Genomic DNA, 14,297 nt, shown 5'->3' on the forward strand with positions numbered 1-14,297 from the left:
AATTAGATTCTAAACTGCGGTGATCAGCAATAGCAAGTGATCCTGTTTAGACTAGTCTCCCGAGCACAATCCTTACCTTACACTGTTCCGCTTTCACCATAAACTTACTCACCAAATGAAGGTTATGGAGAAAATAAAAATAAAAGGCGGGGAAAACAGTTCGCAAAGTATGCCGTGAGTATTAAGTCTCTTCCATAGCACAGTGAGACAGAACCGTCTTTAGAGGATGTTTGCCTTCACAGAAGCCATAGCTTCAGTCACGTCATGAAACTGTCTCTCAGTCCCGTTGTGTGTAATCCGGAGCTGGGCTGGATGAAGTATTCCATAACGGATACCGTCCCGTCCTTGAAGCAGTTTCCGGACATCGTTAAATGCCGATCTCACATGGGCGACACTCAGTGGATAGTCAGGGAAGATGGAGATGGTGGATCCGTTGTACTGCAGTGGACCAGCCTCCCTGGTCCGGCAGAGGACTTCGACGCAGTCTTGATAGTAATGCAGCTTTGCTATTATGGCTCGGGGTTTGCCATCTGATCTCTTTGGTTGGAGAGCTCGGTGAGATCTATCAATCAGCATTTCTTTATCCATTTTCAGAGTCTCTCTAATCAACTTTGAATCAGAGACTGGAGAGCTTAAGCCGGGCTCCTCTGCCACATTCAGTATACAAATGTTTGATCTTCGCATCCTCCCTTCCAAGTACAGAAGACAAGACTTCGTTACAGTGCTGTAGCTGTCATCACATTTCAAAAATATTGTGAACTTTATTTTTTGTACTTTATTACAAGAGCTGGCATCATGAATGTATGGAGATAGATCAAATAAAAAAAGATGTGATTAAGCATGAACTTTTAGTATCAAGGTCAGTTATTCTGATTGTTAATAGATGCCTTGGAAAATGTTTGTGACTTTTGCAGAGAGTAGAGTAGAAGTGTACACGTATACACACAGGATAGAATCTTATATTGTGCAGTCTGGAGGTTTTCATTTTGCCTCAGAAAAACTGTGTCCAACAAATGGTTAACAGAGGAACATTCATGAACTCTGTCTTTGTGCTCCTCCTCTCTCTCTCTCACTCACTCACACACACACGCGCGCACACAAAAACAGGAAATGACTTCGTGTTTCAGAGAAAACAAAACTCAGAGACTCTCTCTCTTTCTCTCTCTGTCTCGCAGTGTGTGAGTTCAGGAAAATGGCCGAGGCCAGTATTTCAGTAGATCAGCTTTCAGTGGACCAGTTCATCTGTCCAGTGTGTCTGGATCTACTGAAGGATCCAGTGACGATCAACTGTGGTCACAGTTTTTGTAAGGTGTGTATTAATGACTGCTGGGATCAGGATGATAAGAGAGGAGTTTATCGCTGTCCTCAGTGCAGAGACACTTTCACTCCAAGGCCTGTTCTACGCAGAAACAACATGCTGGATGAAGTGGTGGAGAAACTGAAGAAGACGACTGAAGTCCAAGCTGCTTCTCCTGCTCACTGTTACGCTGGACCTGGAGATGTGGAGTGTGATTTCTGCACCGGGAAAAAACACAAAGCCGTCAAGTCCTGTCTGGTGTGTGTGGCTTCCCTTTGTGAAACTCACTTAAAACCTCATCTTGAAATTCCTGCTTTAAAAAAGCACAAGTTAGTCAAAGCTTCTGGAAATCTACAAGAGAAGATCTGCTCTCAGCATGATAAAGTACTGGAGATCTACTGTCGTACTGACCAAAGCTTCATCTGTTATCTCTGTACGATGCATGAACACAGAGGTCATGACACAGTCGCAGCTGCAGCGGAAAGAACTGAAAAACAGGTGAGAAAGTTTTAGAAACACTTTCAGAACGAATTCATCCTAATTTTACTTGTGTCTACAATCAGCTGTTTTAACCTGGTTACAAATTAATCAAAAGGTTTAAAAATTTTACATTTGTGTGTTCATCAGAAAGATTTATCTCATCTCATTATCTCTAGCCGCTTTATCCTGTCCTACAGGGTCGCAGGCAAGCTGGAGCCTATCCCAGCTGACTACGGGCGAAAGGCGGGGTACACCCTGGACAAGTCGCCAGGTCATCACAGGGCTGACACATAGACACAGACAACCATTCACACTCACATTCACACCTACAGTCAATTTAGAGTCACCAGTTAACCTAACCTGCATGTCTTTGGACTGTGGGGGAAACCGGAGCACCCGGAGGAAACCCACGCGGACACGGGGAGAAAATGCAAACTCCGCACAGAAAGGCCCACGCCGGCCACGGGGCTCAAACCCGGACCTTCTTGCTGTGAGGCGACAGCGCTAACCACTACACCACCGTGCCGCCAGAAAGATTTGTAAATGTACTAAAAGATTATTAAAGTGGAATATAACATCATGAAGAGAACGTTAAATGTATTGTTGCTTGGTGTTAATAATAATCTCAGAGAGAAAGAGAGGGCAAATCTTGGGTGTGGCACCATCATCCAGACTTTTACAGCTTAAGCATGTGCACACAAGTCACAACTATTAAACACACACACAGTACACACTCGCTTTACAGAACAGCTCGAGACACTGCAGTGTAAAATGTGATAAACTCATTAACAGTTAAACCTCCTGAATGATGAAGCAAAAAACATTCACGTTCCAGTCAGGAGATGATGAGTTTAAATCCCATCGATGCTCTACGCCAGCATAACTGGGCCAGATCTCTCCTCTGTCAATTAGAACAACATTAGCCGTGTGGGTGTGAGCTCATGTATATAGAAGGAGCAGATGCAGGAGGAAGTGGAGGAAAGAAAACAAACCTCTAAACAGCTAAATGTTCACAGAGTGAGTTAAAGGAGGAGCAGATGAAATCCCAGCAGAGAATCCAGGAGAAGCAGAAGAAGGTGCAGGAGCTGAAACAGGCTGTGAACACTATAAAGGTGAGCAGTGAGCAGAGACAGAGCTGCTCCTAGAAACACACACAACATGGACAACGAGTCATTTACAGTCCCAGTAAGAGAGGGAATGATAGATGAGCTTTAAATCTTGTGTGTGTGTGTGTGTGTGTGTGTGTCCTAACAGCGCAGTGCACAGACAGCAGTGGAGGACAGTGAGAGGATCTTTACTGAGCTGATCAGCTCCATGGAGAAAAAGCGCTCGGAGGTGAGGAAGCTGATCAGAGATCAAGAGAAGGCTGAACTGAGTCGAGCTGAACGACTCCTGGAGCAACTGGAGCAGGAGATTGCTGATCTTCAGAGGAGAGTCACTGAGCTGGAGCAGCTTTCACACACACACGATCACATCCATTTCCTCCAGGTAACACACACACATACATCTGTATAATCCCATGAATATTTCTCCACCGGGCGGCACGGTGGTGTAGTGGTTAGCGCTGTCGCCTCACAGCAAGAAGGTCCTGGGTTTGAGCCCCATGGCCGGCGAGGGCCTTTCTGTGCGGAGTTTGCATGTTCTCCCCGTGTCCGCGTGGGTTTCCTCCGGGTGCTCCGGTTTCCCCCACAGTCCAAAGACATGCAGGTTAGGTTAACTGGTGACTCTAAATTGACCGTAGGTGTGAATGTGAGTGTGAATGGTTGTCTGTGTCTATGTGTCGGCCCTGTGATGACCTGGCGACTTGTCCAGGGTGTACCCCGCCTTTCGCCCGTAGTCAGCTGGGATAGGCTCCAGCTTGCCTGCGACCCTGTAGAACAGGATAAAGTGGCTAGAGATAATGAGATGAGATATTTCTCCACATTTCTCCTTCTCCATGATGTTTTTTCTTTCTCTCTGTAGAGTTTTCAGTCTCTCTGTGTCTCTTCTGGACGTGAGGACTCACCCAGCATCACTGTCAATCAACACCTCTCATTTGATGGAGTGAGGAAATCTCTCTCTGATCTGAAAAAGAGACTCGAGGAATTCTACCAGGAGGAATTCATCAAAATCCCTGAACATGGTGAGAGAAATCGTCCTGCTGGGAAATCTTTACTTTCTCTGCAGCACAGTAGAGAGAGACATCAGATTTCCCCAAAACACACAGAAATGATTTTAGATGATGTGAACTTCCTGTTATTGCTGCTCTCTACTGGAAAGATGATTTTATACACTTACACTTTTTATTCAGGTCTTAATAGTGTCAAAGCTTCTGTTTTGTTTTCAGTGATTGTACTATTAATAAAGTATAGACACACATTTATTCACACATTCCTCCAAAGAGAGAGAGAGAGAGAGAGAGACAGACAGACAGAGTTCATAAGTCATATGAATAACATTTATTCAGTCATAACATTTATTCTGTAGTCATTAGTTACCAAAGCAGCTCTCTGCTCGTGCTCATGTTATTCATAAAGTTTATTTCTCCGTCGTTCAAAAATCTCATTTAAATCCCACACCTAGAGAATGTGTTTTCTAAAATAAAACGCTGATTAAACATCAGACACAAATTGTATCACTTTAAACTGTTTCCGTCTTTTACAGAACCTGATTTTTCATCTCCATTGTGTTTCTGTGTCTCCACAGCTGCAGCAGTTCAGATGATTTTACCCTCAGAACCAAAGAGCAGAGATGATTTTCTGCCCTGTACGTGTAAAAAAAAAAAACACACACACACACACACACACTGTCTCATTCCCAACACAAATCTATGCTGTGATTAATATCTAACATGTTCACATTTCTCATGTGTTTAGATTTCTGTGATCTGACTCTGGATCCCAACACAGTAAATTGCCACCTCATTCTGTCTGAGAAGAACAGAGTGGTGACGCGCAGTGAGAGAAAGCAGCCGTACTCTGATCATCCAGAGAGATTTGAGTCCTTCAATCAGGTGTTGTGTAAGGAGAGAGTGTGTGGACGCTGTTACTGGGAGGTGGAGTGGAGCAGTGAGGGATGTGTGTTCATATCAGTCTCATATAAAGACATCAGAAGGAAAGGACGGGGTAAAGAGTGTTGGTTTGGACGCAACAATCAGTCCTGGAGTCTGTGCTGTTCTTCTTCTTTTTCTCTCTCTTTCCATCACAACAACATTCAGACTGATCTCAGAGTTCCATCCCCCTCCAGAATAGGAGTGCATGTGGATCACAGTGCAGGAACTCTGTCCTTCTACAGCGTCTCTGACACGATGAAGCTCCTCCACAGAGTCCACACCACATTCACTCAGCCTCTATACGCTGGATTCAATTTACTTGATTATGGATCAACTGTGAGATTGTGTGATCCAAAATAAAATATTAAATGATTGGATGTTTTTAAAATTAAGATGAACAGCTTTACTTTTATATAGAGTTTTTAAGTCCAATAAAGATGGAACATGAGGAAAGTCTTTTACAGACCCTCCAGGATTTCGCAATGTTGCGATTTGCAACTTCAACGCAAATTCAACCAATCCCCACGAATTCAGGGCGGTGTTGCAATTATATCCAATCTCCGCAACTTTCCCACAAATTTGACCAATCATTGGCATCGTCTTGAGGTGACGTCGACAAACTACCTTCCGCCTTACTTCCGTGTATACGTTCAAGAGAAGCAGCATGTGCGAGTCAGTGTTTATGTAGGCTTAAATTCTGTTACTGAAAGTGTGTTATGTTTACAGTGAAGGACTGTGTGCACTTTACATTATTTTTTACTTAATACAAGAAATTAATGGATGCCAACATTTTTGCCAAAATGGTATTTTATTTTCCATTGTTTAGGCAGCTTCAGCATCATACTGTGAGATTCTGTTCAAATTTTTTTTCTTCTATGAAGCCTGAGCCATTTATTTTATTAGTTTAAATTATTGTTTAATTTAGTCTTCAGGAGAGACTGCCTGCACACAGTACTAGTATTAATAGTTTTTTTCTTACATGAAAGCTGAGGCATTTATATTATATTTTAAGGTAACTTCATGTTGTGCTGTGAGGTTCTCTGCACTTTAACTTTTGAACCAGCAGGTGCATTTGGATAAGTAAAGCCTATTTTTCTGCATTTTTGTAGGCCTGGTAATCTTTTATATTGGTAAAGTTGTTTATAGAGATCTTGCATGTGACGTCACAGCCGATCCAGATTGTGACAGACGCCATCGTGTCGGTCAAACGCCATATTCCGCCTTCTACTTCTACCTTTTCTTCTGGAAAACCCTACTATATACAATTCTACTACAACGGCTGCGGCTACAAGCTCTCCCTACCTGTGCACGGTTTTTATGTTTTTTGTGTGTATTTTTGCGTGTTGTTCGTCTGTACCGGACTTCAATATCCACTACAACCGTATGGACTTACTGGACATTGGTTTCCAGCAGAAAATGACGGTTTGTAGCGATTCCCATCGCATGCACAACATTCCGGACGAGGAAAAAAAAAAAAACATTCCGGACGAGACCAGATTGCGAGACCAGCGGGGTCTCCGTGGATTGTTATCGGAAGCAAAGGGAAGGAGGCGGCGCCGGGAGCCGAAGCAAAAGCGAGGCTACAGGCAGAGCTGGCCTGTTGACTAAGCTCAGAAAACAGCTACTCAAACCTCCACTGCCAAGCCTCTACCTCTCCAACGCCAGATCCATGTAAACAACACGGACGATTTGGAATTACCTTATTCTATTCTATAATCGGCAGGTCAGTGCTATACTCAATACTTAAGTGACTTACCCATCCAGTGAGGATCATTTTCTTGCTTACAAGATGCCACATCTGAGTCGCTGACAAATCCTGAATTTCTGTAAAGAAAACTGTCCAGAGATTTATAAGCACGCAGTGCTTCACCACTAAACAGCGAGGGAAAGTTGATGAGGTAAATAATACACGTCCGGGTATTCCGCTGGCAGTTCAAAATCCGGTCGTGAAAACTCCGGAAAGCCATAAGGGTCACAAATCTGTAGATCGTTTATTATCTAGTTATCTGTTCATTAGAAAAATGAGCCGTGTAGTCCGTCGGTTGAAATTGATCCATTCTGTACACGAGTGCAGCAGTATTCAGCGGTGTTTTTGACCGACACGATGGCGGTTGTGTACTTTCCGGTCACGTGACTGCAAGATCTCTATAGGACCATTTCTCAGTGTCTTTGTTCTTTTAATCAATAGTTTTTCAGTAATAACTTAATATTTAACATATCACTCAAATTTTAATCACAAAACGAGAAAATCGCAACAATTTCTTGCAACTTTCACTTCCTCCCGCAATGTAATCGCAACAAAAACCTAAAAAACACCACAACTTTCATCGCAATTTTTTGAAAACCCCCCCCCGCAACATCAGACATTTTAGCCCACAACAATCACAAAAAAGGCCCACGAAATCCTGGGGGGACTGCTTTTAGATTTTCTAATATTTATTTATAATATGAGATCTTCATTTCTCTGTCTTTTGGGAGATTTAATATTATAATTGCGACCATTATATAAAAATATCAGAACTTAAAAAAAAAAAAATCTGCATTATCATAACTGCTATAATTGCTGGCACATTATTTTTTTAAATATTCAAATGAAATTTTCCAGCTTTACAGTTTTATTAATATTAGATTAATGATCATTGTATCACTTTGACAAACTTGTATTGTAATCTCAGAGGAAATGAAAATGAATCGCAGTAATGTGTTGTTCTTCTGTCTGTATCTCATTATATTATCTGTCTACTGACTCTCAATTATAGCAAAACATCAAGTGTATAATATTATTAAATTATTAATATTTCCTCAAATATTTCTCAGTGAATGTTGTTTTTTTTTTCTTTCTATAAATCACCAGGGTTGATAATGTACGTAGCTAACAAGCTAAGAATTCAGGAAAGTGTTAGCATAACAGCTAACAGATTAGCATCGTGAATTTTGTTAAGTTCACTAATTATTAATCTTCCACATGAATCATTAAGTCTGCCCTTGTCCTGTATATTCAGTCACAATTTCCTGTAAACATCTTGTGATAAACTGTAAATCTGTTGTTGGAGGACTGGAATATAATTATTCTGCCCTTGTTAGTTGTTGTGAACTTGGCAGATCGCGAACAGAGTTCTTCAATAAACACCGAGTCAGCAGGGGAGTTTCTCAAATGTTTACTGTGGAATCGCTGTGAAACTGTAATATAAAAATAAAAAACGTTACATGTTGCTTGACTTTGTTATTGAACACAATTATCATACACAACACAAATACACAAGTTCAATTTCTCATTAACTGACCACAACGAACAATTAGCGATTAGCTTAATGCTAACGTTACATTGAAAAAGCCATTGACAGGCTAGCGCATTAGCATCGCTCCGTTTTTAAACTTTTCCCACATCAAATATGAACCGTTTCTGCAACTTTAACAGGTAAGTTCAACACAAAAACAACCAACACTCACAGACAGATGCATTCCAGGGTTCAGCTGAGAAAATGAAGGAATAAAAAACCAACAACTACGGCTTCACTCTTCTTCTTCAGTCAGGTTTATGTGGCGGTTGGCAAACGCAGTGCATTACCGCCATCTACAGGACTGGGGTGTGTACACTTGAATTAATTACTTGCACTACTCATAATGTGCTATGAAAGAGAGATGTAAATGAGGAGAGGGTGCGAGAGCCAGAGAGAGGGAGAAAGAAAAAAAAAGTATTCCAACTGAATACCAGATGAATAATTGCATAATTAAACAAAAGTAGATCAAAGAAACAAATGACCAACTGCAAAACGTGAAAGCTGAAATCCCCTAGATGCGCTTAGATAGTTGACTTTCCCTGAGAAATGCTAATACTGCATCGGTGATGTATTTAGATCTAGGCTCAACTAGTAGATTTTCTAAAGACAGTGTCAGTTTAGATTTTTCCACAGCCTTTTTCAGTCCTTCTCTTTGCCTTGAATAATGCGTACATTTAAGTAAAACATGCTCTACATCTTCTGTCCCTCCACAGTGTTCACACAAACCAGTAAGATGTTTCTGAATCTTAAATAGGCTGCTATTCAGCCCTGTGTGGCCTATCCTTAATCTGGAAAACCATACCTCTTCCTGTCTCCCAGCATAACCTGATTTACTGAATGTGACATGTCTATGTACATTATATAGATGTCTTCCTCTCTTCTCTTCCTTCCATTCAGCTTGCCAAAGTTTACTCACGTTAGTGTAGATTAAAACCTTAACTTCTGGCCGGCTGAGGGGAATTACAAGTTGGACTTCAGTGTTTGTAGTAGCCTCCTTTGCTAGCCTATCTGCTGCCTCGTTGCCCTCCACTCCCCTATGAACAGGGACCCACACAAACTGGACATGCAGGCCTTGTTGGGTTAGTACAAACAATATTTGATTGATCTCATTTAATAAGTCCTGACGGCATGGTGAGGAACCATTTTCTATAGACAATAAGGACGACATTGAGTCTGAACAGATCACAGGCTGAAGAGTCTTAAAATCCTCTATCCATTGGAGGGCAAGTATGATGGCTGACATTTCCACTGCAAGGATAGACAAATGGTCAGAGGTTCTCTTTTTAATTGAGATATTAAGGTCTGGTATGTGCACTGCTGCCCCCGTTCTGCCATCAAGATCTTTGGATGCATCTGTATAAATGAGTGTATGGCCATAGAACGCATGCTGCAGATATTGGTCAACATCCCAATATATTCCATTATTTGCAATTTTATTTTTTACTTCAAATATTACAGAGGGTATACCAAATAGCCATGGAGGGGTTCTGCTTAAAGGAACTGTGTCACAGCAAGAAACGGCACCAATTTCCAACTCATTCGCCCACTTGTTCCCTCCCCAACCAAAACTGTTGTTCTGCGATTTACCATATTCTCAACAATCCAGTAGCACCTGTTTTGTAGGGTGTGACTCTTCATGCCCCCGTAAAGTTGTCCAGTACGCCATACTGAGCTTAAGTCGCCTAAGGTGTAGGGGCATTTCCCCTGTTTCAATTTGTAATGCTGGTATAGAGGATGTTCGAAATGCACCACTACAAATTCTCAAGCTTGTAGAATGAACTTTATCTAGGCCGCTGAGCAAGGTCTTAGAAGCCCCCATGAAAGCTACACAGCCATAGTCTAGCACCGACCTAACCAAGGCAATATAAATTCTTCTCAACGCAAACCCTGTCGCTCCCCAGTCAAACCCTGATACACATTTGAGAACATTCACAGCCTTTTTACATTTCTCCATGACTTTCTGTACATGTTCCCTAAATGTTAGCTTGACATCGAACCATATACCCAGATACCCAATAGTGCATGTTTGGAAAAGAGTCTGACCGTACAATCGAAGGTCTACTGTAGGATTCACTCTCTTCTTTGAAAAACAAATAACTTGTGTCTTTTCCACCGACAGCCTGACTCCCCACTCTCCAGCCCACCTTTCCACTATATTAATAGCCCCCTGCATCTTCTTTTTCACATGGTCTACATTACGGCCCCTCATCCACAAAGCCCCATCGTCTGCATACAACGCTCTATGAACAGCAGCATCCTCAATGCCACAAAATGTCATTAATCATTATATTAAATAATACAGGGCTACACACACTCCCCTACGGCATTCCATTCTCTATTTGATATCTCCTGGACAGACTTGTCCCCACTCTCACTTCGATGGTCCTATTTCTAAGAAAGTCACGTACCCAGTTAAACATTTTACCCTTAATGCCCATCCTATGCAATTTCAACAACAGCCCTTCTTTCCACAACATATCGTATGCTTTCTCTATATCGAAAAAGATAGCCAGCACAGACTCCTTGTTAACCTGTGCCTTTCTCACTTCATTCTCCAGGCACAGGACAGAATCCATGGTAGTGCGCCCACTGTGGAATCCACTTTGATAACATGAAAAAAGGCCTCTTTTTTCAACTTCATAGGTCAACCTCTTAGTCACCATTCTCTCCATGAGCTTGCATAAATTAGACGTCAGAGCGATTGGTCTATAACTTTTCACATTAGACTTATCCTTACCTGGTTTTCCAATGGGAACCACAACTGAGTGTTTCCAACTCACTGGTAACTTTCCTTGTTTCCAGACCTCGTTATACAATTTCAAAATCACAAACTTAGCCATAACATCTAATTCCTTAATCATTTTATAGCATACACCATCCTTCCCTGGTGAGGTATTCCTAACTCCAGCCAAGGCTCTTATGCACTCACTCATTGTAAATTCCCTATCCACCACACCATCACCAACATGTTCCCTCTCCAGGATCTCCTTGTTGTCTTGTATAATCTTTCCCCTCCGAGATAGTTCTTCACCTGACAAGTTTCCTGAGCTATGTATTCTAACAAAGGCTCTCGCCAACATTTCCGCCTTTTCCAAGTTTGTTACTGCTTCACTTCCATTATCTTTGATCACCGGTAAGTAGTGATCCCTCCTAATGCCCCCCATCTTCCTAATCATGCCCCACACATCACTGACCTTAATATCTGCCCCTATTTGGCTGCAGAACGCTCTCCAATAACTCCTTTTTGTGTCTTTAATAATTCTTTTAACTCTGGCCTGAGCCCTTTTATATTCCAATAGGTTGTGATAAGTATGACTTGCCTTTAAAACCTTGAAAGCCTTATTCCTGATCCTAATAGCATTTGTACACTCATCAGACCACCAAGGTACCATCTTCCTTCCCTGCCTCCCAGAGGACCTACCAATTACCTCTTCAGCTGAATCACACAGTATTCGTGTTATTATAAAATTTAGCTCGTCCACGTCGTCAGTGAGTACAGGAGGGAGCTGCATAAGCTTAGCACTTACAGTAACACTATACAATCCCCAATCTGCCTGCTTCAACTTCCATCGCGGAAACCAGTTCCCCTCCAAACAGATATTTTGATCTCTAATCGTTGTAGTTATGACATAGTGATCACTGCCAAGAAAATGGTCAGAAACTTCCCATCTGCTTACGCCAGCTATTGGCCCAGAAGTAAATGTGAGATCTATTGCCGATTCAGTTCCATGCGCAGCATCATACCTTGTACTACTACCATCATTCAAACAACTGAGGTTAAAATCATCCATGACTTCCTCAACAGTGATCCCATTTACATCAGTTTTTGTGCCCCCCCACAAGGTATTGTGTGCATTAAAATCACCACAAAACAATATATTCCCATGTCCCACTTCACACAAACTCTCCAGTACCTTTCTCACTATAACCTTGCATGGGTTATAGAAATTAATAATTCTCAGTCTAGTTTTGTCAATCCATATGTCAACTAACACCACTTCAACATCTTCATTCATTTCTAAAATCCTGTAATTGATCCCCTGCTGCACAAATGTCGCTACCCCCCCTCCCACCATATCCCTATCCTTCCTCACTGCCACATAACCATATAAAACAAAATCTAAAGAGGGCTTCAACCATGTTTCTTGTACGCAAATGATGTTGGGTTTGACGTCTTGCTCTTCAATAAACTGTTTAAACTCCTGGCCATTGGCCAGTAGACTCCTGGCATTCCATTGTAAAACACGCAAACACATTATGAACACTTGGGGGTGGCTAGACGAAAGTCGGGTGCTGATCAGTTAATAACCTCCGCTATGAAAGCAACAAAATTCTTCTTATTCACTATAAGTGTATCGTCAGTGAGTTTGCAACACTTTTGGGGCATTTGGACTCCAGCAGGCATAGGGGCAGCATGCAAACCAACATTAACAGCAGTTCTCGCTTTGTTTTCTTTGTTAACCCGTTTGATGGCCTCCGCATATGAGATCTGCTCTTTAACATTTTGCACCTGAACGGCTTTCTTATGCATCTCACAGCCTTTGTATGCCGCACTATGTTCTCCACCACAAATGCAGCATTTAATTTTAGTGCCTTCTTCACATTTACCATATTCGTGCTCCCCCCCACACCTAGCACACCTACACTTGGCTTTACACACTAACGCAATGTGGCCGTATCTTTGGCACTTAAAACACCTTGTTGGCGGTGGAACATATGGTCTCGTCTGATAACTAACGTATCCAATCATAATTCTTTCAGGTTGCTTGGGTTCCTGCAATGTTAGTAGAACAGACAGACTTGGCGTTTTTATCCCCGCCCTGGTAACCAGCAATCGTTTAACTCTGATCACTCTAGTACCTCTAATGTTCTGCTTAATTTCTTCTTCCGACAGTTCAGTCGGCACACCTGTTATCACAATCAGTGCATTCCCCCTTTCTACCCAGTCCTGAACTTTAACGTTAATTCCTAATAGGTTCCTACACTGCATCAGTCCCATACGCTGGTCCCTATCCCGACAAACAATTAGCAGACTCCCGTCTCTTAGGCAGCTGGGCCATAGAAGGTTCACGCTGCACGCTGCATGCTACACGCGTGTAAAGAAAAGTGGACAAACGTAGCATGACTTGCTCTGGGCCATAGAACGGCGTTCACGTTGCACGCTGCACACTTCACGCGTGAAGCGAGAAATGAACATGCACACTTTTTTCTAGGCGTGAAGATGGAAATTCCAGTCAATGCATGCGGTCACCGCCGCGCCAGCCAATCAGAACGGGTCTAGGGAGATAACTCTATGCTTTCAGGGGAAAACTTCAGAAAAAATATAATTGAATGGTATAATTGAAAAATAGTTCTTCATCGGGATTGTCAAGCAGATTATAGAATGTTCGGTGAAATTCACCACGGGTTTCTCTCAGAAGGAAGTGTTCTCGGCTCCAAATTCTGTTCCTTTTTCTCTTCCTCTGTCTCAGTAAAAGCAGAATGAGGCAATCGTCGTCATCCGAAGAGTCCATATTGTTGGTTACTCGGTCAAAGTAGAACAGACGCAACACGTGAACATCCAAGCATGAAGTTTAATGGCCCAGGGTCCGGTTCTTCACGTGAACGTGTAGCGTGTAGCATGCAGCGTGAACCTTCTATGGCCCAGCTGCCTTAGAGGTTTAACATCAAACACATCACCAACCAGTTTGTGTATCGCTGCACTCACTTTCAAGGGGTTCAGTAAACCGGGTTTTTGAAATTTCATAACCACCTTAATGTCTCTCCTCTTCTGCTTAATTCTAGGACCATCAGGTGTATCTCTTGTCTTACGTTTTTTCCTTTGGTTTCTCGACTGCACTAGTTGAAAGTCGTCTTGCTGGTCACCCTCACTGATTGTACTCATTTCATCTTCCTCAAACTCAATGCTGTCTAAGACATTATCAAAATCTTGTCCAGTGTCACACCCCAGTCCTCCTCTAACAAAGTTCGAATCCACCGGGTCCGGTGGTTCTTTCTCTGACTTACTCATTCCCACTTCAAAATGGTCTCTTAATTCTCCCCACAACAAAGTCCGATTTCATCCATCACAGCGCCCACATCCACCAACCAACGCTCTGCCTCTTCAATCCCTGTGCGCGCTCCTGTTTCTTCCTCGTGACCTCTCTACGGCTTCACTCTTCTTCTTCTGTGATTTTTATTGGCAGCTTGCAAGTTTAGTGCATTACCG

The 14,297-nt window shown here is 42.3% G+C and overlaps 1 protein-coding gene across 1 annotated transcript; it reads left to right on the top strand.

Annotated features, from left to right (window-relative positions):
* The first annotated feature begins 1,100 nt into the window (after positions 1-1,100).
* On the top strand, positions 1,101-8,020 carry LOC132881416 (tripartite motif-containing protein 16-like). Its single transcript, XM_060913870.1, has 6 exons — positions 1,101-1,795; positions 2,794-2,889; positions 3,032-3,265; positions 3,740-3,899; positions 4,463-4,522; positions 4,633-8,020. Exons 1-6 carry the CDS (start codon positions 1,193-1,195, stop codon positions 5,166-5,168), a joined length of 1,689 nt encoding a protein of 562 aa, XP_060769853.1. The 5' UTR covers positions 1,101-1,192; the 3' UTR covers positions 5,169-8,020.
* The last annotated feature ends 6,277 nt before the right edge of the window (positions 8,021-14,297 follow it).

This window comes from Neoarius graeffei, chromosome 2 (assembly GCF_027579695.1).
Source record: "Neoarius graeffei isolate fNeoGra1 chromosome 2, fNeoGra1.pri, whole genome shotgun sequence".
Classification (NCBI taxonomy): domain Eukaryota; kingdom Metazoa; phylum Chordata; class Actinopteri; order Siluriformes; family Ariidae; genus Neoarius; species Neoarius graeffei.